This window comes from Narcine bancroftii, chromosome 4, assembly GCF_036971445.1.
Source record: "Narcine bancroftii isolate sNarBan1 chromosome 4, sNarBan1.hap1, whole genome shotgun sequence".
Taxonomy (NCBI): Eukaryota; Metazoa; Chordata; class Chondrichthyes; order Torpediniformes; family Narcinidae; genus Narcine; species Narcine bancroftii.
The window spans coordinates 301,047,806-301,073,205 of NC_091472.1; the positions used below are offsets into that span (position 1 = coordinate 301,047,806).

The 25,400-nt window shown below is 36.6% G+C and overlaps 2 protein-coding genes across 20 annotated transcripts in view; one reads left to right on the forward strand and one right to left on the reverse strand.

Moving 5' to 3' along the window:
• The window catches only part of LOC138762171 (cytoplasmic dynein 1 intermediate chain 2-like), a 128,609-nt gene that overhangs the window by 72,579 nt on the left and 30,630 nt on the right, over nucleotides 1-25,400 (forward strand). For 10 of the 16 annotated variants that reach the window (XM_069935721.1, XM_069935719.1, XM_069935711.1 and 7 more), the window contains 10 exons: nucleotides 3,147-3,309; nucleotides 3,394-3,493; nucleotides 4,058-4,183; nucleotides 6,045-6,191; nucleotides 6,680-6,793; nucleotides 8,636-8,769; nucleotides 10,370-10,514; nucleotides 11,749-11,889; nucleotides 12,039-12,164; nucleotides 18,627-19,909. In XM_069935721.1, the coding sequence (XP_069791822.1) occupies nucleotides 3,147-3,309; nucleotides 3,394-3,493; nucleotides 4,058-4,183; nucleotides 6,045-6,191; nucleotides 6,680-6,793; nucleotides 8,636-8,769; nucleotides 10,370-10,514; nucleotides 11,749-11,889; nucleotides 12,039-12,164; nucleotides 18,627-18,728 (1,298 nt within the window). In that variant the 3' untranslated portion in view covers nucleotides 18,729-19,909. Of the gene's footprint in view, nucleotides 1-3,146; nucleotides 3,310-3,393; nucleotides 3,494-4,057; nucleotides 4,184-6,044; nucleotides 6,192-6,679; nucleotides 6,794-8,635; nucleotides 8,770-10,369; nucleotides 10,515-11,748; nucleotides 11,890-12,038; nucleotides 12,165-18,626; nucleotides 19,910-23,845; nucleotides 23,941-25,400 lie in introns of those variants that run through there. The other 6 variants (XM_069935713.1, XM_069935715.1, XM_069935716.1 and 3 more) reach the window with 4 other exon arrangements.
• Nucleotides 20,191-25,400, reverse strand: part of slc25a12 (solute carrier family 25 member 12) — a 205,096-nt gene continuing 199,886 nt past the window's right edge. For all 4 annotated transcript variants that reach the window (XM_069935706.1, XM_069935707.1, XM_069935708.1 and 1 more), the window contains 4 exons: nucleotides 25,080-25,218; nucleotides 24,292-24,450; nucleotides 24,085-24,175; nucleotides 20,191-21,953 (listed from right to left, as the gene is read on the reverse strand). In XM_069935706.1, coding sequence (XP_069791807.1) covers nucleotides 21,749-21,953; nucleotides 24,085-24,175; nucleotides 24,292-24,450; nucleotides 25,080-25,218 — 594 coding nt within the window. In that variant the 3' untranslated portion in view covers nucleotides 20,191-21,748. The remainder of the gene's footprint in view (nucleotides 21,954-24,084; nucleotides 24,176-24,291; nucleotides 24,451-25,079; nucleotides 25,219-25,400) is intronic.

Consider the following 25,400-nt stretch of genomic DNA (forward strand, 5'->3'; position numbering starts at 1 on the left):
GATTGCTGGTGGTATTGGTCCCCTTGCCAGATTAGCTCCTTGGCAGAGTAGTCCCGGGACTCTATAATTTTACAGTGACTGCCTGCGTGCCCACCTGAGATCCCCTCAACTTCAGCTACTTCCCCATTTTGGAGGGTCGACAGGGTGCCCTCATGCTGGGACTGCATGGTCACTGGGCTACAAAGGCTTAGGCACATGGGGGGTGGGGTGGGGAAGAGAGGACGTGTCATAGGACTCAGTTTCCTCATGCTCATCACCATCTATCCACACATGTGTCGATCCCCTCCTTCTGCTGGACAATTGCTCAGACTTTTCCTGGATCAAGCTGCCAGCCAGACCAGTGAGCTGCTTGCCACTACTGTGTTCCAATCAGCTTGGAAGCTGCCTTCTTTTCTAGGTTGGTCACTTGCACCCTGTTGGCCTAATTTTCCTGTAATTTTGTGTTGGTGTCTCAGGAGAGACACCATAACCTAAAGGGCCCCTCTGTGACTCTCCTCGGTGTCTGGAAATCCTGATTTCTCTAGGAAGGATGCTACGTGGTTCTCTATCTTTTCTCTGCAGGGGTCCAGCCTGTAATCCTGTCTATAATCCTGTCTGTTGGTCCATCTGGAAACCTTTTTATTCCGACCCCAAGATTCCTTTGGTGAGCAGGTATACAATAACACAGACGCCTGACAGTGCACCCACACACACACTTATTAGCACCATCTCCCACATGGTTAGTACTCCACATTTGTGCAGCCCAAACTCTTTGAATCCTGCTCGCAGCACCATTTGTTGTGTTTGGGAAAGAATCAGGTTCGGTGGGTTCACAGACAAGTCTGTACACAAGTGTTGCAGTCAAAGATAATTTTATTGAACACATGGGATCAAATTGGAGTACATCAAACAATATTTAATTACTCTCTGCTAAACAACTATATAGATATGCACATCGGACCCAGAATGTACTCTAATTACAGTGGCTGCTTATCTCCTACATCCCCTTGCACGTGTACACACTTTACAAGCAGACTTTCAAACACACTCCGATTCCCTGTACCAATGGGAGTACATCACTCTGCCAGCACTGATCTATCGTTTTGGCTCAACTTAAGTGTAGTTCACACCTTACCCACGACTCCTCCAGCAATGTCCACAGAAGCGACCTGGTGAGGAGTGATGTCCATGACTTGGACCAAGAGGCAGAGAGGGAGATATGTGGTGTGCATCAATGTTTTGAGCTGGTCAATGATGACACTGAGTCACTTAAATGACCCAACGGTAAGGTGTGCACTAATGGGTGTCCGGAGTCCATGCTTGATTAGCAGATGATGCGACCTCCAAATGTTTCAGACTTGGAGGTCATGTGACCCTACGCAATCCACAATGTTCCAGAGGTCACGTGTTCCTCCACAATCCACAATCCAATTTACAAATCCACCCACCTACAATTTCATCCAAATCAAACATGTATATAGAAATTTATGTATCACCAACAATGGGAGTCCCTACACCAATCCCTGTGGATCACCACTGGTCATAGACTTACAACCCAAATAACAGCATTGCACCACTCTCTTCTGTACTCAGTGGGGAAGCCAATTCCAATTTACCAATTAGGTAAACTGTTAATTCACCATGCATCTTATGCATCTATACCTTCTGGAACATCCTACCATGAGGGATCTTGTCAAATGCCTTACTAAACTCCATATAGACAACGTCCACTGCTTACTCCTCATCAGTTGCCTCTATCATCTCCTCAAAAGAGTCAGTAAAATTTGTAAGACATGTTCTGCCCTGCACAAAGCCATACTAACTGTTCCTAATCTGACCATGGCTTTCTGAATGTTCATGAATCCTATCCCTAAGTATCTTCAATAGCTACCCTTTTTTGAGATTATACTTCTTATTATTCCTATAACATTTATGCAAAGATGTGTTTCTGTGGTTGGAAAAGCTATTTCGACTATGCCTTAGCACTGATTTCCATTTGAATAGAATTTTGCATGAACACAGGTAGCAATAAACATTTATGCTCTTTATTTATTTTGAACATTTCTTCCCTCCTTTTTGCTTGTTGTTTTGGTGTGCTTCCATTATTGTTGTTAGATGCAATGGAAGCCTAATGGAAAATCTTTAAGTTTGGAAAAGACGTGTGGATTGATGTGAATATAAATCGGAATAGAAGTTGGATTTAAAAATGCAGTTTGTTGTGGGGATTACCACAAACTATTGGATTGTCATAAAAATCCATGTAGTTCACAAATATATTTCAAGTGGTGTAAATACCCATTAATATTCAAGTTGGAAGATTTTTTTTCCCTTGCCAATGAAATTGAGACTTAAAAGAAAATTCAGCATTCTTAAAAATAAATCTTGCCATGCCATATACATGATATGTTTGAACAGTAGCAAAAGATGACATGAGATTTATGTCTCAGTTACCAAAAAATCCAGAGATCTTTCTTCTAAGTAATATTATTAGTAAAGAATTAGGCCTCAAATTGGATAAAGCACAAAAAAGATTTATTATGATAGCCTTAGCTGTAGCAAAAAAATGTATAATGTCAACCTGGAAATCAGAAGAGAGCCTGAGAGTACAGCAATGGTACATAGAAATGAATAAATGTATTCCATTGGAAAAAAATAACATATAATTTTTTTAAAAAGTCACGGTATTCGAACAAATTTGGGAACCGTACATGGAACACAACAGAGAGGACCTCCACCCCCTAAAATGATAGAATGAGAAGAAGACAAAATGAGCTGACCCAGTGTGTAAAAGTAGATGACACAATTTTCTTGTTTATTTTCATTGTGTGATGACATTGTTTAATGGGATTATTGTATTTTGTATATGTTGAACGTTGAGTGGGTAGGGAGGGGGGTGTGAAGGAGGGAGGGAAGGGAGGGGGGGAAAAGGGGAGAAAATGACACTGTATATTCAAGAGGGAAATGTGTGTATTTTGGTCAATATGGTTCATAGTGTGAAAAATTTTTAAAAATTAAAAAAAAAGATTTGTGTCTCAGTGGCTAAATAATGGATGAGTTGAAAAATTGAAAGTGGGATTTTAATTATGGTACAATTAATATGGCTTTGAAATTTAATGTAAAGAACAATTCTAAAGATCTTAAGTAAGGAAGCTTTGTTCACTTTATAGGTGTACCTCATGAACTTACAGAAGAGGAAAAACAGCAAATAATTCACTCTGATGAATTCCTCACATTCTTTGACCACAGCACTAGAATTATTGAACGAGCTCTTGCAGAGCATAAGGATTTGTTTTTTGACTACAGTGGCAAGGATTTAGAAGAAAAAGAAGGGTAATATTTATATCCATGCTGCTGTTGCAGTGACAGCTGTTTATTTATGATCAACAATTTTGAATGTGTTTTGTTTCTTAATAGAGAGCTCCAGGGTGGAGCTAAACTTTCTTTAAATAGAGAGTTTTCTGACGAACGCTGGTCAAAACATCGCGTTGTTACATGCATGGACTGGTCACCTCAGGTAAATTGAAGACTTTGTTTCTTATGCTTTCAACTCGTAAGGAATATCTATCAAAAATGGGACATTTTATGCATTTTATTGTTATGCAGAGAAAATTGAATAACTATTATGTCGAGTAAAATGTCAAGGTAAATGTTGTAGTATTGGCCAAAGGAACCTCTCCTTTTGACATTATTTTACATTGATTAGGTAATCCAAGATAATAGTATATTTAAAATGATAGTGTACATGTAAAAGCACAGAAATGCTGGAGAAACTCAGCAGGTCTCACAGCATCCATAGCAGATAAAGATATATAACCAACATTTTGGGCCTGACCTCTTCTTCAATGTATGAGGGTATTTAAAAAAAAAAAGATTTATATTTTACTGTGACCCACATTTTTTTTTTTAACAATTTCTGAAATGTTTTCTGGTATTTATTTTAATATTTGCAGCATATTTCAGCTGCATGAATTTGAAAATGACTGAAGTGTAATGACCATTCAGAATACTATCTCTGTACATGGGGCAACTTAACTTTCTGGTTCCTATTTCTTTCTTTTCTTGGTTTTGTGGTCAACAGTATCCAGAACTCCTTGTTGCTTCCTACAACAATAATGAGGATGCTGCCCATGAACCAGATGGTGTTGCCCTTGTGTGGAACATGAAATTTAAGAAAACAACTCCAGAATACGTCTTCCACTGCCAGGTGGGGTAAAGCACGAAAGTCTGCAGACACCATGATTAAAGTAAAAACACAAGGCATCAGGTCAAGATAAAGATACATAACCAATGTTTTGGGCTTGAGCCCTTCTGTTGAAGAAAAAGTGGATCTTTGCTGAATATTTTTAATGAAAAGCTGGACCATTGCCATAGATTATTGAATGCTTGTCAGTGCTAATTCATCAGTCTGCATGTTAATTTTTAACACAAATTTAATTGCACATTGCTGTTTGTGTGTGAGGAAAGTTGATCAACATATAAGATATTATACCACTCTTTAATTAAAATAGATTGCATTGATGCACATACAAATGGTACCAGATTTTCTAATGTTAATGGTATGACTGGAACTAAGGATGTAAATTATAGCTTCACTTTAACATCATTGCATTAATTTGTCTGCTCATTGATTGTGATGTCAGAAGTTCTGATTTTATGCTTGTAATATAAATTTGATTGTGTTAACAGAACTGCACAAAATCATCTACAAAGTAGAATTGTAGTCTTAAAGATATGTTAATTGGCTAAATGTCATGAAACTAAATAGTAATTTGATCATTGACGTAAAAACAGAAAGCAAAAAAAAAATATTTAATGTTTCGGCATAATATGCAGATATAATTTACTACAGGTAAAAGTTCAAAGTAAAATGATACATTTTGTTGTGATTTGATTTTAAAAATAGCACGTGCAATTACAGTACTTTAAATTTCACTTTGAAGAAGATCAATGTTTTAAACTTTGGCACTTAAAGTATTAGAAAAGCCTAGAATTCCTTTAAATGTTACTTTGAATCCTTAACTTTTTATTGGGAATAGTTACACCTAATCCTTATAAAAGAAATGTTTTTTAAAAATTGGGAACCTAGAATTAGGCATGGTTATTTTGTTTTAGGAATAGTCACTGGTCACTCAGATAACTGGCAATAAAGCTAACAGAAGGAAACAAATATCCACTTTGTCACAATACAGGTACACAATCCTTTATCAGGAACCTTTGGGGGACAGTGTGTTCAGAATTTCGGATTTTTCTGGATTTCGGAAACCCCACCCAAATTGTGCTGCCGTATCCACCCCCACCCCCTTCCAGTCGCCCGGCCGTCCAGCTGTCTCGCCCGGCTGCCTCCCCTGACTGGCCGCCTCCCCCGACCACCTCGCCCAGCCGCTGGTCCCTCAGCCGCCTCCCCCGACCACTGGTCCCTACTTGCTGGATTTTGGAGCTTTCTGGATTTTAGATGTCTGGATAAAGGATCATGTACCTGATATGCATATTCATTTGCAAGAATATAGTTCCAAATCCCATCAATTTCACTCCATTCAGCAACAAGGAATGAAGGTAAAAACTGTAGGTCTGTTTTTCTTTTTAGTTTGTTATTTCTCAAACACTTCCAGAAAAGATTAGGAAATGTGTCAGAAACTTGTTCATACCACAGTAAAGTGGATCACACTGACCTAAACATCGCCATCCTTTTATGGAGTTCAGAAAGCTCCTAAGTTTGTAGTATGTTCAATTGAATAATGTTGCATTTTAAAAATGTCAAGGTAAGCACTTGAATCACTTGGGCATATCAGGCAATAGATCAAATGCTGGGAGATGGAATTAATACAGAAGGATTCTCTTGGGTCATTGTCTAGAAGCTGAGATAAATACCCTGTTGCCACACAGTATGATTTTATTGACTTTGTTAAGAGCAACTTACTAGAATATCATTTGCAAAGTGAATAAATGTATGGGGAACAATATATTATTTTGTGTGCAACCAGGTTATATAAAAATAAAGATAGATTCTATCTACTGAACAAATGCAATTGAAAATTTAATATCGAACAAACTTTGTTTTACAACAGTCATCTGTAATGTCAGCTTCTTTTGCACGATTTCATCCAAATCTGGTGGTTGGAGGAACATATTCTGGTCAGATAGTGCTCTGGGATAACCGCAGTAACAAAAGGACGCCAGTCCAGAGAACACCACTTTCCGCTGCTGCTCATACGGTATGGTTTAAACTTTCAACCATTGAAGATGGTCTTTTCATTTTGAAATACAAATTTAAAAATCAGAGATCAAAATGTACTTTGAGAAACCTTGTGAAGAAAATTTTTTGATTACCGTAGTAAATTAAATCAATCATGAAATTAAACTAGAGGATACTTGTATTAAAATAGGGCTTTTGTACTTTTTACGTTTACCATATATATTTGTGTAATAGTTGAGATTTTTAGGACTAATTTTTCAGGGGGGTCGACTTTTTGGTTTTTGTCTTTGAAATCTCTCTTTATTTTAAAATCTGCCAACAGAGCTTCAGAGCCCCGGGTGTTTAAATTTTTTTCAACTTGTGATGTCATGTCGGTGCTGCAAAAAAGTTTTTGGATCTTTTCAGTATTCACAACTTTGGATATGGGAAAACATACTGTATTTCTATTTTTTAATTTTTAAAATTTTTCTTAATACAGTATTAAACGTAACATTAATCTCCTTGCAGCATCCAGTCTATTGCGTGAATGTGGTTGGTTCTCAAAATGCCCATAACCTGATCAGTGTCTCTACTGATGGGAAGATTTGCTCGTGGAGTTTGGATATGCTTTCTCAACCACAGGTAATGTAAATATAATGAAATAAATGCACACAGCGTGAACTTTTCAGTTCAATTATTTTCTGCGCATTATATTTTATTACATATTCACTGAAGCATGGAAGATCATGGAAAAATGTCTTTAATGTCTAAAATAAAAAAAATTATGATGGTGCACAAATTTGGTTTTGAATGTTGTCATTAACATTAAAACAATTAAAAATGTTTTCTATCTGAATTTATTGGTTATAAAATATTCATTGTGCTTTTATGCTGAGGGAGTATTTCTCATAATGGGATATTAAAGAACTGGGAGTTTAAAAGCTTCAGAATAAAGAGTCACTCATTTAAGTTGGAGACGAAGAAATATTTCTACCGTGGGTCGAGATTCTTTGGTTTTCTTTACATGAGAGGTGTGGAGTTATTTTAAATTTCTTGCACCATGAATCATATCAATAACAAAATTCACAAATTATCGTCACTAATATACACAGTGACATTTCCTTTTTTCCCTTCTCCCCCAATTCAAAAACCAATAAATAATAAAACATATAAAACAAAGAAATAACAAAAAGCAAAGAAGTCGTATCGTCCAGTTTTACATATTTAAATCTTATTGTGTTCATAATCATGTCGTTTTAAGAGATGGAGGTCTGTGGTCGGCATTCTCTAACATATGGTTCCCAATATGTCATGGTGAGATAGGCTCCAAGAACTGTGGGCTTACAGCTTTTTTATGTTTATTCTGCATTAGTTTTTTTAAACTAATTTAAATATTTCCTTTTCAGTACATAACTGAAGTTTACAATCAAGAAAGTTTAGCATTCATTTTCCAATGTCATAAATGGTTTTAAAGAATTTCAATTTTCATCTGTATTTAGGTGGTTGTTTATTGTGGACCATTGGATTCAACGTATATTACCACTAGTTTCAAACATGCAACCATGGTAACCCACTTAATCTTGCTTCTAACCTTGTAGATCTACTATCTGCAAATCTCTTTACTTCCTCCTCTGGAACTTCTTCATATCCTCTTTGCTGAAACTATTTCCTTTCAATTTCAGTTCTCTGCTAGACAACTTCCACAAATTCAAGTTTAGTTAAAATTCCACAGTTCATATCCTAACTTGCATTAAAGCCCTGTTCATCAATCACAAGCATTTAAGTGTTAGCTCCTGGAGTGATGTAACCATGATTTCCAAATTTTCATCTTTCAAACCTTTTCCAATCATCGCTAGCCTCATCAGCTGGTGAGATCTTAATTTGTTATCTCTTCTACATCTTTGATTTTCTTCAATACACAATTGGCAAACAGTGGTGGATGGTAAAGCCTGCAAGGCATAATGAAAAGTTCTAACTTTTTTTGATTGATTCAAATGAGAAGTGATAGGTTTTCCTCTACATTTGTATTTAATCAATTTATTAAATATCTTCAGTATTGTTTGACACTATAAATCATGCATTCTAATGGGTGAAGCAACTTTGTTATTGGCTCCATAGAAATTTATGGTCCATTTCATCTGACTGCTATTTAATTTTCTTTCATATTAGTTGATGAACTCCATGTTGGCCTTAAGAACAAATGTCCTGAAAAGTACAGATAAGTCATTAGGCAAAAATGTAAATGTAATGAACTGGGCAACAAGGAGACTGGAATCACAGAATTGAAATAGATATAATTATGAGAATATGAAGCTTTGATCCTTCAGGTTTAGTATGTACTTGGGCTGTGTTTCTTTTTGTTTTCTTGTCCCTTCCCTCTCCCATCTTGGAATACAGTGGGGGGAAAAAAATTCATCAAGATTTATGATTTGCGAAGAACAAACAAATAAGGATGTTGAATTGACAAATTCTTGTTTCATTCAGGATAGCATGGAGTTGATGCACAAACAGTCAAAAGCAGTGGCTGCTACTTGCATGTCTTTCCCATTGGGTGATGTCAACAATTTTGTAGTTGGCAGTGAGGAAGGCTCTATATACACAGCATGTCGCCATGGAAGGTAAGATGCCACATGGTATTAAAAATATTCAATTAATTTCAATATTTGATATTTCCATGCAATGTAGGCCTTGCATCCCCACCCCTTTTCTCTCTGTTATGCCCATCACCTCCTCCATTTCTCCTGCCACTCTCATGTTCAACAGGGCAATCAGCAATAACCATTTAATCTACGTTTAGCATATGGGAGGAACCAGATCACCTGGGCAAACATACATGGTCATAGGGAATTTGCGAACTTCAGGTCAGGATTGAACTGGAGTGCTGGTGTGCAGCAGCAGTACGAACTGCTGTGCCAGTGTGTTGTCATTACTTTCCCATGCTGCTTCCCTGGCAAACAGTGCACAGCTTCGTGTTAATTTTGTGAAGACATGAGACTTCTTTGTATAGCGTGATTTGATTGCCTGAGGAAATTGGTTTTCCCTACTTGATCTATTCATGAGTTTAAGGAGAAAGATGCTAACTTTTTTCCACCTCTCTTCTTGATTTCAGTTGCTTCATCCTGGTAAACACCTATGAAATCTGACGAGTTCCTCCGTTGTTTGAGATTAATGAATACGCTCCTGGAGTTTGTTCAGCCACTTTGAAAGAGCTCCATCTTTATTATGTTTCCTCGCTCTGTTTCTTTTCCCCTTTTGAATTACATCTATCATGTGTTTACTCATTTTGCAAACCCATATCTTCCTGAAGTCTGCTCATGTAACTTGATGTCAGTTTGTTACTGGGAATCCTATTTCAGGGCAACTGGTAGCTCAAGGTCATTGTTCATTAGTGACATTCAGAAAGTGTTCAAGGCTCGTTAGCCTTGTTGTATTCTTGGAATGAGAATTGGAGTTCAGACTCAATCAAATAACTTTAATGTGTTGTCTTAAATATATTTTGGGGATATGACAAGAAACCAGATATATTTCATTGTTCAATAATAAGAATGATATAGCACTTTTCAAGCATTGGACTCCCAAAGCTTATCAGTGATTGGAAACATTGATACTGGGTGAGTTATTAAATACTTAGACTATCTCTTGAACTTCAAAGAAGTTGCAAAGCTTTCAAAATGTAGAGGTTTGGTGACTTCTGTGATTTTGAAGTTCATTTCTGAAAATATGTTCAGACCCATTTTATAGCCTATGTAAAAACTAATAAGAGGAACTGGACAAATTGCATGTTATCAAAGGCACTATTGGGATAAAGAGGGTGACCTTTTGAATTATCATCCTTAAAGCATGACAGCTGATATTTGAAAGTGTACTGGGTCTTTGAAATAGGCATGAAATGTCCCATATATAAATTTGGCTGAACTTGTACTAAAATTGGTCACAAATGGATGGGAATTCCACCCATAATTTGTTTGGTCTGTCCAAGATCCTTGCCAGCAATCCAAAATATCTACCTCCTGGTGCCGCTATTGGCGTATGCTTCCCGGCAATCTCACGATGGATCTTTATTGATTCTTCTTGAATTCATATTGTGTTGGATGTATTAAACATGGAATTATGAAGATTTTGGCTTCTCAGTTGTCTAAATAGCATTTTCTGCTTGTATTCATCAACATAAATTATACATTTTATTAATAGTAATTTACTTTTTTTTGTTTGTTGCAGTAAAGCTGGAATTAGTGAGATTTTTGATGGTCATCAAGGACCAATCACAGGTATTCATTATCACACTGCGGCTGGTCCAGCTGACTTCTCTCATCTTTTTGTCACCTCTTCTTTTGATTGGACAGTCAAATTATGGTCAACTAAGGTATGTTTATATTATATTCATATTAACTGAATTGCTCTAGAATCTGACTTCCTGACCTAACCCTGACTGTGAGATTCAGGTCTAAATTCCATTAACATTTGGGCTAGTATCGAGTTTAGATTGACATGGGGGTACTGTTGCACTCAGCCAGACAGCACATAACCTGGGATGGAAGGATTACTTTTAGATGTAGATTTCAACTCTGTCAGAAGCAAAATGTAATACTCAGCAATAGATTTTCAGAATCAGGAAGTGACAGAGATTGGAGGTGCAGTAGCAGCAAGGAAGGCTTTCAAAGCTTGCATAGGGATCTGGAACAGTTGGAAAATTGGGATGTAAAATGGCAGTTGGAATTTAATGCAGGTAAGTGTGAGGTGTGTAGGGCACTGAAGAATCTGGTAGAACAGAGGGATCTGGGAATACAGAAAAATGATTCCCTGAAAGTGGCATTGCAGACAGGTAGGGTCATAAAGAGAGCTTTTGGCACATTAGCTTTCTTAAATTAAAGTATTGGGTATAGGAGTTGGGATGTTACGGTAAAGTTGTATGACATTGGGGAGGCCAAATTTGGAGTATGGAGTGCAGTTTTGGTCACTAACTACAGGAAAGATGCAAATAAAATTGAAAGAGTGCAGAGAAAGGTTAAACAGGTTATTTCCTGGACAGAAATAAGGGGAAACTTGATAGAGGTATACAAAATTGTGATGGATAGAGTAAATGCAAATAGTCTTTACCCACTGAGGTTAGGTGAGATACAACTAGTGGACGCGAGTTAAGGGTGAAAGGAGAATTTCTTCACACAGAGTGGTAGGAGTATGGAATGAGCTGTCAGCTGATGTGTACATGGATGGGAGGGATAATGGAATGGCTACAGGTTAGTTGGAATAGGCAGATAACAGTTTGGCACGATCTAGAAGGGCCTGTTTTCTGTGCTATAATGTTCAGTGGTTCTATCAGCCCATGTGAATGTGCATTTGGTGTGAGGAATGAAGATTTCTTTTAAGCTCGGAGTGCCTTCCTTTCCATTTACTTGTATGGCTATATTTAATTTGCACTAATTTGCCTTGACACTAGGTGGTATGAGCGACAAGGTAAAATAATAATTACATGCAGGTAGACAGAAGTTTGCAGAAGTCCTTTATTTTGAATGTGTTATTTGACATTACCTTCAATGAATGTTATGCATTTAAAAGAATAGGATTCTGTCCTCTAAAAATGACCTCAACTTTTCCAGAATAACAAGCCTCTGTACTCCTTTGAAGACAATGCCGATTATGTTTATGATGTTATGTGGTCTCCCACCCATCCCGCCATGTTTGCTTGTGTTGATGGAATGGGAAGACTTGATTTGTGGAACCTAAACAATGACACCGAGGTAAGTTAAGTCTAATGGTTCATTATCACTGATGCAGTTATAGTCTCCTAAAAATAGGAGCTTCAGAGAAAATAGGTGTAAAATAATTAATTTTTCACATTGACCTTTCATATTTCAAAATTTAATTTTGTACTAAACTACTACTTCAGGTACCAACAGCAAGCATAACAGTTGACAGTAATCCTGCTTTGAACCGTGTGAAATGGACTCAGACTGGAAGAGAAATTGCCGTGGGCAATTCAGAAGGGCAGATACTGATTTATGATGTGGGAGAAGTAAGTAACACAAGCTTGCTGTTAAATGTATAGCAGAACAATGTAAAATAAGTTGGTAGGTAACAGTGGGTACATTCCAGATATGTGAATTCTGCAATGTTTGCTCTCTCTCTTCCCCTCCCCCCAATTTTGATGTCCCAAAAGAATCTGTTATAGTTCCCTCCTACATTTCTGAGCAACAGCAATGAAAATTCAGTTTCCATTATGTTGGCTAGATCTGGCTCTACCAGCCCATATCTTCTGTCCAAATTGTCAAGCTACGAGTTTGACATTTAATTATGAACAAACATTATGTTGGCTAGATCTGGCTCTACCAGCCCATATCTTCTGTCCAAATTGTCAAGCTACGAGTTTGACATTTAATTATGAACAAACATTATGTTGGCTAGATCTGGCTCTACCAGCCCATATCTTCTGTCCAAATTGTCAAGCTACGAGTTTGACATTTAATTATGAACAAACAATTTTATTTCAATTAAATATTTATAAGACTTCAATCCTTGCCACACATTTGATGTTAATCTCTCTCGCAGGAAACTGTCCAGAATCTTGCTCTCGTATTTAACCCCAAAATATGTTGAGATCACATATTCCCTTCGATTCCAAGGGAGTCCAAGTAACAACTTTGCCCCTTCATATTCCATAAAATCTCTTCTCTGTTTATCGGAAGGGTTTTGTAACAACATATGTCCACCAAGTGTCATTCAAAAATCACCATTGTATTTGTAAACTGACACTCACTTCTGATCAACAACACAACTTAAATTCATCAGTCTTGGGTCTACCAATCTATACATGCCTCTCCTGCCGAAAATCTTGTGAAATTTCTGTGCTCCTCTTGATCAACTCTGAATTTAATTGCTCTACTGCTATTGCCAGACACTTAAATGTCCTCATTTTCTTAAAACTCATGTGGTCTTATGTATCTCTTAAGCTGTTTTCAGGTGGCCAGAATACCGATGTAAAGCCGCCTATTCTACCCAAATGCAGCTGTCTGAGGTTACCTGAAAGTGGAAAACCCGGCCCCGAGGAGTACTTGCCCAACCCTCCTCGGAGAAGTATATTCTCCGCTTCCGAGCAGTCCCCCGAGGCACCTGAAACCAGCAGTGGCTGCTAGGGGGTGGGCTGATGACGTCTCAGTGATATCATCAGCCTGAGACGCTTTGGTGCGATTTTTGAAAAACTGGAGAGTGTGCAGGCTCAGCATTACCGGTACAGTCACATTTTTTGGTAGGTTAGAGACATTTCTTCTCTGCTCCAGGGCCGCCATGATCCTCTGTTCCTTTCTGCTTCAGCCTCAACGCGCTGCAAATGACGTCATGACAGCGGGCAGGACTATGGCCACAGTCAACAGGAGCCGGCGTTCCCTCCGAGGCGCCTCTCCTGCAGCCGGCCCTTTCAGGTGCCAGAATAGTGCCTTCAGTACTGTCACCTGAACGTTGATTCGAAAAGACCTGCAGCCATTTCTGCAGGCGCATTCTCGGAGCGATTGCACCTGAAAGTGGCTTTACTGTATTAAGCCTGAGTCACCCATAATTTTCATCTTTTTGCTTGTCCTCATCCAGATTTTAGATCTTCATTTGATAATCTTTGTTATTTTTACCTCTACTATTTTGCTTCTGGTTAGGGTTATGTCCTAGTGTTCAGCTATCATGGGAGTACCTTTGATCTTTGTGCCACTGTCTTCTTTCCTGTCCAGTTTTAAAATCTTGCCCATATCTTCTAGATATAGAAGCAGTACTAGGCCTTTTGACTCCTCATTTTTTCTCCACCATTCAGTTAAATCATGGGTGATCTTTTACCTTGTCCCTTGATTTTTTTTTTTACACATCCAATAATCTCTATTTTCTTGAATTTACTCTGTGAGAGTCCACAATGTTTCTAGGTGGTGAATTCTAAAACTTCATTACACTGTAAGAAAATACTTTAAAAATCATGTTTTGAAAGGACAGTTTGTTTTGAGCCTATGACCATTGGTTTGTCAGCTAAGGAAAATGCTATTTCAGTATCTGCCCCTTGAAGCCCTTTAAGAATTTGGGACAATTCAACAAAATTGCTTCTCATTATTTTAAATTTGAGGGTACTAGCTCAGACTTGTACAATAAACCTGGCATGGCAGAAATCAATCAGCTGAACCTTTGCTTCATTTCCCCTCCAGCACTAGTCACAATCTCCCAACCCTAAATTTACTCCTTATTCTTGCTCCTTTTTAACATCAGTCAACACCAGTGTAACAACCCACATGCTAAAACTAAATTTGTTCCATAATCTTTTGTATGGTGCCTCATTGGAAATCTCTGCAAATCCAAATAATCACAGCGATTGCTTTGCCTTAATCTATTCTGCTAGTTGCTTTAAAAATAACCTTGAAAGGTTTTTCAAACATGATTTACCTCTTGTATAGATTTATTTTCCTTCATAATAGGATTGGAATATAGTCCTTGTATTTATTTTAACAATGAGTTTACATTCCAATCTATGGAAATCATTTTAAGATCCATGGAACTTAGAAAGATGGCAACCTATGCATCCTTTGTGAAAATCCACAATGGGGATTTATTCTCACGAAGCCACATTACTTTCTTTGACCATGACCAATGGTTTACACTTGACCAATAGTATCCCATTTTTCTGGGAGGGTTTCTAATATCTTCCATGAAGAAATCTGGGGTTAATTTCTCACCTGTTGGGATATGAGCTATTCTTTTCCTTTTGACATAGCAAAAGCAGCTTTTTTTCAGACTTGTTTCTTGCTTGATTGTTTTCTATTTGGTCCTTTGCTCAATTCTGAAATGCTCCAAATCCTCCAGCTCCCTTTTCTGGCAGTAGTAAAAGCTTTCCCATCCAATTTAGTGCTAGTTTTGCGATTCTTTATATTGCTTCTAGATGTATTTATTTTTTTCCAGTCTTCCAGAGCCATCTCACACATTCTGATAGAACTAAATCATTTAAATTTTTATACAAAGCTCTCCATTAAGATTCTTCAATATCCAATCACCTGTATATCCCTCTGCAGAAAGGAAAATAGGATCTAAATAGCATATTTCTTCAACATGCTTATCTAGAAAAGCAACTTGAATACTGGGTGAATTCAGCAAGTGCATGCTTGTCGATTAAAGTTCTCCATGATTCTGTTACCCTTGTTGCTTGCACATCTAATTTCTTGATTGATATTAAGCCTCACATTACCATTATTGGATGTTAATTTTCAAAAAAAGTGTTCCACCATTTTAACCTCTTCTGACTTGTACAATTAATTCAAAAAAGTATCTTGAATGACTTTTTTTGGATGGGGTGGACAGTATTTGTTGCTCACTGTAATTGCATTTGAATTGACTGTGCCGTTCCCTAGGTCATTTCATGAACTGACCTCATTGATGGTCTAGGATCGCATTTTGACAAGATCAAAATGGGAGTTGGGCATTTCTGACCACCTAGTATTTTTTTCGTAACAATCCTGTAATTTTGTGATGATTTAGTCCTTAAAACTGACAACCTTTTAAATATAAATCCAAATTACTAATTGAAATTAGATTCTGCAGCTCTAACTTTAACATGGAGGGGTGGGAGAAGGGGACAAAACAAAAAAAAACAGCAGGAACTATTGCGTTACCATCAAGTAGTCTTCAGGAATCTTTGACAAGAAATTGCCCTCTTTTATTATTATTATGCAAACAGAAGATTATAATTTATAATGCTGCTTGCAATTTTGAATGGCTACAATCTATTATATCAGAGAGAACTTAGCCACACAAATGGTGCATGTTGCGTGCTAAAATCTTCCCTCACTATATTTACTGGAAGCCTTTACCAAACATTATTTATGGCTGTGTTTCCAAGCAAATAATTACTCCAATTCTTCAACAGTGAAATTTCAAGGCCACTGATTTCATAATTGATTTTTTAAATAACTGTTTATAGCACAGAAACAGGCCAGTTCAGCCCTTCTAGTCCATGCCAAACAATTTCTCCTACCTGGCCTGCATTCGGCCCATAACCCTCCGTACCTCTCCCGTCCATCCTATATAACTTTTCCTTAAACATTAACACCTCTGCCAGAAGTTCATTCCACACCCCACCACCCTCTACATGAAGAACTTTTCCCCCTTATATAACAAATCCTCGATGTTACTTACACATGATAGAAAAATATATTCTGACCTGTTCTCGTCCTTTGAAAATGTTGTCTTAGAGGCTAGATTCAGTACGTTGTAGGAATTGGGGGATATGGGGAGAAGGCAGGTAGGTGGAGTTAGGTCATCAATTAGATCAGCCATGATCGTATTGAATGGCGGAGCAGGCTCAATGGGCCATTTTTGGCCTCCTCCTGTTCCTACTTCCTATGTTCCTAATAGGTGCAAAAAATGCCTGTTCGACCTTCTGCTTTGTGCTCCCTCACCAAGTACAGGCATACCCAAGATAACACAGTTACTGCATTCCATGCTACAAAAGCAATATATAAAACTGATCTTTATTGGCAATAGTGAACATTGTTTTAAGAAAATATTTGTCTAATGTAGTTTGTATTTCTTTAGTTTTTTTTTCCATCATTTAATAGCATTTTGCAATTCTTGCTGAACTCTAATGCTTCCTTCGATATTTGGTTCAACATCCTTAAAGTAACCGCAAGCATTGTTGATAATTCCTCTAAGGTGGCTCTTCATAGAAACAATGTCGATCCATTTCGATGAGAGAGTTACATCATCAAGTTCACATGAATGTAAATTAATGCATTGGTGCTCATTGTCACAGTCCAAAGTTTGAAATCCCAGATCTTTTCCAATCTCCACAATGTCTTGAGAGATGGTTGTAATTTGCGCTTCAAAACTAGTGATATCACTTGCATTATGCGATAGATTATGACAAACAGCTCTCAAGTTGCTTGCAGTCACTTCATGCTACAATTCACGGATGTTTTCGACTGCGTTCTTGATGTTATTAACCTTTCTAAAACTGTGTTAGCTTTAATGGCTTGAGAGAATGTTTGTTGCAAATAATCAGCCTTCAGCATGGTAATGACACCCTGACCCATGGACTGCAGGAATGAGGTTGTGTTAGGGGGGAAAAAATTTTTGACATGTCCATTCAACTCAGAAACAGCTGGTGTGTTAAACTGCAATAAAATTTTAAAATCCAAGTTGTTATCTTTACAGTAACATTCGGTTGCAGGACAAAAAAAGGTTGCGAACTGTTCTTCAAACAATTGTCTTGTCACCTAGGCTTTTCTATTTGATCGCACTTTTTGCATAGCCTTTAAGAGCCCTTGGATTCTCAGAATGGTACACCAGCAGAGGCTTTCATTTGAAGTGTCAATCGGACTTTCAAAACTTTATAGCCGGATTGAGATTTTTTTCTTTTTCGGCTAAAACAATCCAGTTTCGTCAACATTAAAAATTTGCTTCTGTGTAGCCTCCTTGGTCAACCACTTCTTTTAGTTTAGTTGGAAAGTTTCCAGCTGCATTCACTATCAGCCCTCACAGATTCACCGGTAATTCGCACATTCTGGAGCCCCGTGCATTTTCTGAAGTTGTCAAACCAACCACGACTTGCTGAAAAAGTTTCCCTTCAATTTCATTTAATGTCCAATGGAGGCTTATTGCATTAGCTTGATTTGTCATTTGACTTAATGGAATTCTTTTCTGGTTGCAATCTTCAATCTAGATCATTAAAAGGCATTCAATATTTTCCATTGCAGAACTGCTACGTCTAAGCATCACTTTAATCATGCAAGATGCTGTTGCCATTCCATGTTTTTTAATTTTATCTTAATTCTTGATTACAGTTCAAACAGATGGATTAATTTTTGCCTTTGTCTTGTGCTATTTTAGCAAATGATGCACCATCTTCATCTTGCTTAATAATTTCCAGTTTCTTTTCCAATGTTAGCTATTTATATTTATTAGGTGCATTTCCTTTTTCCGCTCATATTCTTTGTAACGGTGCACTTTTACACAACACACCTGTATTACAGAGCAGCCACAGGCTTCCCGCTCAGAGTCTAAGGTGATAATGATCGCAGCCGAGCGTTAAATTCTTCCACCATTGTTGGTAACACAATACTAATAAAATTTAACCATTTTTGGTCATTAGCATATTAAAATTATAAACTGCATTATATCAAAACCCACACTATGAAAAACAATGTTATACAGGGTATGCCTTGTATATCACTTTCACAAAGGGTGAATAAGCTCAGAGCTCTGACTTGAAAGGTTGTTTGGTAGCAAATGGGGCAACTTCATCTAAAATACCCTTGCTGCATTTGTAAGGGAGATTGTTCAGCCAATTGTGCCTACAGCTTTTACATAAATGTGGAAAACCAGAATTCATTCAATATACTTTGAAATTCATCCAATTACTTTACAGAATTTGCTTCTAGATATTTCCTTTGTCAGATGACTGTTGGTTGTCTTGTTTTAAACTGTGAACTTTGTAAGAATTTAATTTTCTCTTTCTCAACAGCAAATAGCAGTTCCTCGAAGTGACGAATGGACGCGCTTTGCTCGAACTCTGGCAGAAATAAACGCGAACAGAGCTGATGCAGAGGAAGAAATTGCAGCGTGAACAGCAGATCACAATTGAAGAAGCCAAGACTTGTAGGTAGAGTAGGAACAGCACTTCAATTAAACTTGGTATCTTAGACAAATCTAAATCACATCTGAATTGTGTAACTAAATTATTAATTCTATTTTCCCCACATTTCAGTAAAATAATAAGCTTCATAAATGGCAAGTCAAAATAAGTTTTGCCTAAACATTATAATAGGGTAGAATTCTTGGCAATTTTATAAACATTCATACTTCAGGAATTGACTGTAGCTGCCATTTTTTTTGATGTCTACTATCATAAAAAATAGTACTTTCCTGTATTAGATTAGTAATTTTAAATGATTTTTCTGAAGATCACTTTCTACATTTTAAACTTACTAGTTCTGTCTAATACTGCAGATGGCTTCTTACCACCACCCTGTAACCAGTTGACAACTGTTGCAGTTAATATCCAGTAAAGCAAGGGACAATGTGGTAAATTAAACTTGCATTTGTCCTGCTTTGGTTGGAAATAACATCTTATTCACATCTGATTAATTTTTAAAACTTTGGGGAGTATGAAGTTTTGGGACATTAGAAGATGCAGCAAATCTAAAATAATAGAAAACACATTCCCTCAGCAGGTGAGCCAGGATCTGTGAAAGAGAAACAAAATTAACATTTAAAGCTTTTGATGTGACACATTAATTTTCTTTCCACAGATTGTGCCTGATCTTTGAAGTATTTGTAGTAGGTTCTGTTTTTGTTCTAATTTAAGACGAAGAATTTAACAATAGTGTTAATATAAAATGAGACCCTTTGTTTTAAAGATCTAAAAACAAATGTTACCTTTAAAATAATGTATCAATTTACTCGAGGCCAATCTCCTAAATTCTCACTTTACAAAACTATTAACAGACCGTTAATATTAAATGTTGACTACTTCACAAAAAAAAACATATCTTTGCATAGTTTAAGACCCATGTTATTAACCAGATTGACTATTTATGTGCCACCTTTCGCTTTGAACTTTCAGTCTGAACCTTCAAGATTCTTAAGTGTAAAATTTACTAGGATGCAAATCTTGGAACTGGGACACATCTGGTATTATCATTCCTCCAGTACTGATTATTTTATTACAAACACGCAGAATGTTTAAACTAAAGTTGTCAAATTGGCATGTAAATTGTTACATAATAAAACATACAGGAAAGTAAATTTTGGAAGTGTTGTTTTACATTGAACTGTACAAGAATATATTCTCATGCATACAGTCCTAATTATTTTCATGTAGTAACTGAGCATCTTCTCCAAGTATGTTCTTTTAGCATCATATGAGAGTTAGAAGTGCTCTTTTTAGAAAATAATTTATGGTTCCCTTTACTCTTGCTGCAATACTAACATTGGAGTTTTCAAATAGGATTTAAGGTAAAGGAACCATCTATTTTTCAGCAGGTAAAATCAAATTTACTTCATAAACATATCAAAAGTGCAACTGGTTTTATCTGCCATATATACAGTTTAATTGTAGAAATATCACAGGTGTATTCCTTGTCACACAGGTAAGCTGCTGGTGGTTAATGTACATAGTTGAATAGTTCCAAGGAAACTTAATCTGTACATAGTTCAAATGTAGCTTCATATAATTGAGAAACACCCAGTTACAAAATTAAAGAATATTTCCAGCAACGATGCTGAATATACATAAAAAGGATTTTAGGGTTCTGCTGATATCCGAAAATTAGGTTATTTAGTCAGATCAAGTTTTGCTAGCATTTCAGATACCAAATATAACATTTTCATAAATCACATGAAAATTATATTTTAAAACAGTAATATGTTAACATTTTAGCTTAAATGCCACAATTTAACAAATCATAATTTGTACAATATTTTTCAATAACCCTTTAACTCAAGCATATTGTCCCAGCATATGATTTATTCAGTCTTTTACGACGTCTCTGTACAGATATACAATATGTACAGGTATATCAAGTGCAAGCTGTGCAAAGCAAAAAGCCTAAAATAATACCACAGATATTTTAAATTAAAGATCATACATGGATAATTTTATTTAAAATCAGTTATTAAGGTGAACATAATTAAAGAACAGTACCAACTCCCTTATTTATCTCACTGGTTTGAATAAACTAAGTGACCAATTTTTTAACTATGCTTTATCTCTGGCCAATGCCTTTCAAGAATGCCAGAAGAATTAGTATCTTGAAGGTGGTTCCTTCTGCCTTCCTTTTCGAGTAACAATTCAATATATTATTTCCATCTCTGCCTCAAGTAGAAAACCTACAGGGTCCAACAGTAAGAATCCTGCATCACTTTAGCATTAAGTTCATATTTACAGCATGTATCAAACATGCAGATTTTTATGCAAAAAATACTTCAACTACACAGGCATAAGTATAAAAGAAAGCCGAGGAAGTATTTTGGTGTGACCAATAACTTAGCTGAACTCTTAATATCCAAAGCGACACTTCTAACCAACCTGCCCACTTTCAACAGCGTTTCAAGGATGTCGTTATCTTTCTTAGCTGCAGTGTGTGAAACTACATGACTTTAAAACTACTTCTGGAACCTTGTACAAAAATAATAAACAGAAAATAGGCAACAAATAAAAGGTGCATTGAACTTTAGGGACTTTCTCATGAATAGCAATTTTAACATAGTACTGTGCTGAACAAGTTCACTGACCATGGAAAAGCATCAATAGTTAAAACCTTTCAAGTGATGAGTTACCATAACAGAAAGATTAATTATTCAAACCAGAATCAACGACTGAAACAATCATGTAACTTGTGGTTTTTAGTATTTTTTCTAACTACATTAACTTTCCCTGTTTTTGTCTTTCATGATCTCTAAAATTATACAAATGAAGTCTGACAACAATTTTCTGCAATGCAAACCATTCAGACAGTATTATTACAAAATTTTAATTAAGAAATACATGATTTCAATCAAATTTGAACTGACCTCCACTGACATGCAGCTATTATTTTCAACATTGCTCCATGTTATTTGATTGCATCTTATAAGAGAGATCTTTTAAGACTCAGGAGAACCAGTTGATACATGTGGATGGACTGAAGCCACACCTGAAGATCTAAATTTAGGCAGGTAAAGCCCAAACTTGTTTTCAATACCAGCGAAAGTAGCAGCAGCTAGTTTGTATCCTCCAATATGATCAGGAGAGACTGGAGGAAGGTCAGAAATCCTAGATTTTGGCGTAGGCTCAGAACCAACTGGTTTGCTGTTAAGTAAATATTTAATAGATTTTAGTAAACAGCTTTTACCAGACTAATGTAAATACCAATACTTTTCACAACAGAAATTTTATCAGACTTAACTGTTCAAATTACCATTTAGAGAGAAATGCTACAATGAAGCAAGAATAGAAAGTCCTTCCCCCTTTGATACTTTCTTGGACCGTCAATTTGCTCTTCTTGCAATAACAAAATATAGTAGAATACACTGATGCTAAAGAATGTCTCTTGTAAGCATTCAATAGGGTAGATGAGCCATTGAAAACTAGGTTTTCATTCAAACATATTTTATAATTACATCTCTGGCATTTCTAGTCCTGCTGTCAAAGACTACTGTAACATTGTGCAGCTGAACTTCTCTCAACAATAATTAGCTAAATAGACATCAGTTGGAATGTATTAATTGATACAATTGAGCATAACTGTTAATTAAAAAACCCGATGTCCATTAGCAATTATATACTTTCAAGTCTGGGAATATGGTGTTTTGAGGGAACAGGATTTTTAAGTTATCACCTGATGGTTTTTGACATTAAAATCAGTGGTAACGCATGGACCAAAATTTTCACCAGAATGCATCCTTAAATTGTTTTTTATAATTTTAGCCTCCCATGTCCTTCTGTCATTTAAGATTTATGTAAAAGAAAACCAATAATTGATTTTCAATTTTTACATAGTTTTAAAACTGCAGTTTGCCCATTTGTGGTCTTATTTTTACTTGTGTGCATGAATGCTAATTAATAGATTGAGTCAAATTATGATGATACAGCAATCTGAATGGACCCATAAACCCTGAACCTTTTTGTCCAAACTACATTCCCTACAAGATTATTTACAATTACTCATTTCATCAGTTTATTTTGGTAGTGCCTCAGGATAAAGGATAATTTACTGGTTCTGAAGTATTTGAGAGGCTGAGGGTCAAGTAGACACAGAGGTGAATGTCTCAAATGAAAGGAAATATATTTTGTCAAATTTGAGTATGTTTGACAGTACTTCTGGTTTGATAAGAAGGCCAAGCAGAGGTTGATGCTCACTAAAGATTTGGTGAAGATAATCAATACTGCAAGAGTAGGGAACTGATTGTAAGTCGATTCAGTTGGACAATGGAGTCAATCATCTCTGTGGCAAACCACTGGGAGAACTGTAGTTTGCTCAATAAAATTTCTCTTTTCTGGACGATAAACTCAATTTCAGCATCTGAGGTTCATTTGAATATTTTTTCATTGGTCTAATAATTACCCAACTAACAGTCAGCTTGACTCCAAGACAAATGTGGCAATAGAAAGGTTCTTCCAGAGGGAATAGTTGAGGCAGAGTCAATTCTTTCATTTAAGAGGAGGCTGGATATATACATGGATAAGAGGGGGTTCGAGGGTAATGGGCGGAGAATAGGTGGGGGGAGCTAGCAGAGTTGTTTGAGTAAACTGGCGTGGACTTGAAGGGCCGAGATGGCCTGTTTCCATGCTATAAACTGTTATATGGTAATAGTCTCAGGCAAGTTTATGGATAACTTAACCCCTACCAACTGGACACATATTGTTAGCATGGTCTCTGGACTACCTCAAAGACTATTATCTTGTTTGTCAATCAGAAAACACTCATGATTGGTCTGATGAAATGAGGTGAGCCAAATGCTACTTAACCACAGGCACCAGGTTTTTTTCAAGAGTGGAAAATCTGCCATGCTTTAAGTGGACAAAAAAAATACCTGCAAGGTAAAGACGGAGGTCCAGCAACTTGCGAATAACTGACCCCAGAAGGCCTAAGTTTAATGCTGCTGACAACCAAGAATGGAAGTGAACTTGCTACTGAGATTAGAGTGGAAGACAAGCCCCTGTTTCAAAGAATTCCTCAACTATGACTCCATCTTTCACAGCTCAACCACCACTCCTGACTGACAAGTTGGAAAAAGCTACATGTGAGGCAGCGAGGTCTCAGGAGAAGATGATGTCCCTGCTGAAGTTTTTTAGTTCTTGGCAGAGAGAAACTTCTTAGATCAATAAATATTGTGAAAATTTAACAACTGTTTAATGTTGTCCTTTGTCTAGCAATTCATGATCTTATGGATTGGAGATTAAGAAATATTTTGTGAATATTTTTTAAATGCATACTTACATTCCACCAAAGTCTATGTTAAGCCACCTTTGCAAAAGTTCATACGTCACCAGAGTTACACCAAACTGAGGAGAGGACCGGCAGACTCGGGCTGAAAGAGAAATAAAAAGCTAATTTAGCCATGATAGTTGGCCATCTGACCAGTGTACTCATTGACACTTAGTGTTTCAAGACTTGTTTAATTATTTTGAGAGTATATATACATACCTCCTGCTCCCTTCCAAAAAGCTCTCGGACCTTCCTCTCTCCAGATCTTTCTAAAACAATCAATAACACCACTGTAGGTAGTTTGACCAGCACGAGCTGCTACTTGAAGTCTTGTTTTGATGACGTCTGCAGGAGTTACTAACGAGGCAGCTGGAATACCTAAAATATAATGGAATAATCATATACTGTGGATATAAATGAAACTCGGTCTCCAGTTCTCTTTTCCAATAGCAAGACCTATTCATAATTCTCATGCTGAGATTGGTCTGACTCAGTAATTGGTGACTAATTTGTAGGACCAAAGCAATTGTTTATTGGTTAAATGAAAATGTTGTGATTTTTTCTTCCCCATCCTATTTACATTGGACATCCTTAGATATGAAAAGTGCCAAAGTAATTTAAAAATAGGTTGACACTATCATTATCTAGGGAATAGAATTAGAAAGTTTGTACACAGCAAGGTACCACAAAATAAATGACCAGGGAATCTACTTTCATGATGTCGGCAAGAAAATGTGAGCCAGGCTGAAGAGTACCAATAAGGGAAAGGTGCAAGTAGCCTTGAATTTAAAAATGTTAAGCAAATGGCCATTATTAATATGACAGCCAGAATCATTTTTAGATCTATCACCACAAAAAGTGAAATAAATACATTCTCGTGACTAAACAGTAAAATTAAAGGTTAAACGTTGAATACTAACAAATATAGTGCAATTCTGATACGGTACGCAAAAAATGTAATATTACACAATTAAAATGAAAAGTTGTTACTAATTTGAAGTTCTTACCTGCAATGGCACCAGCAGCAAGAAGCTGCAATGGACCCAATCTACCCTGCTCATCTGCAAAGGATAGCTTAGTGTGAGCATAAACTGGAAAGTAGATTGCAGAGAATGGGATATCACGGAGGAAACAAGCTTTTGCCCCCTATCATGAACAAAAATAAGGATGTAGACCATAATTTCATAGGCATCACATATTAATCACATTAAAATGGAAATATTAAGAATGGTCATTTTCAAATTCCATCACTTTAAAAGTCTTGACAATCTAAATGCACAATTTCACGGACAGCAATAATAGACGGGTTACAGAGCTGCATGCCATTC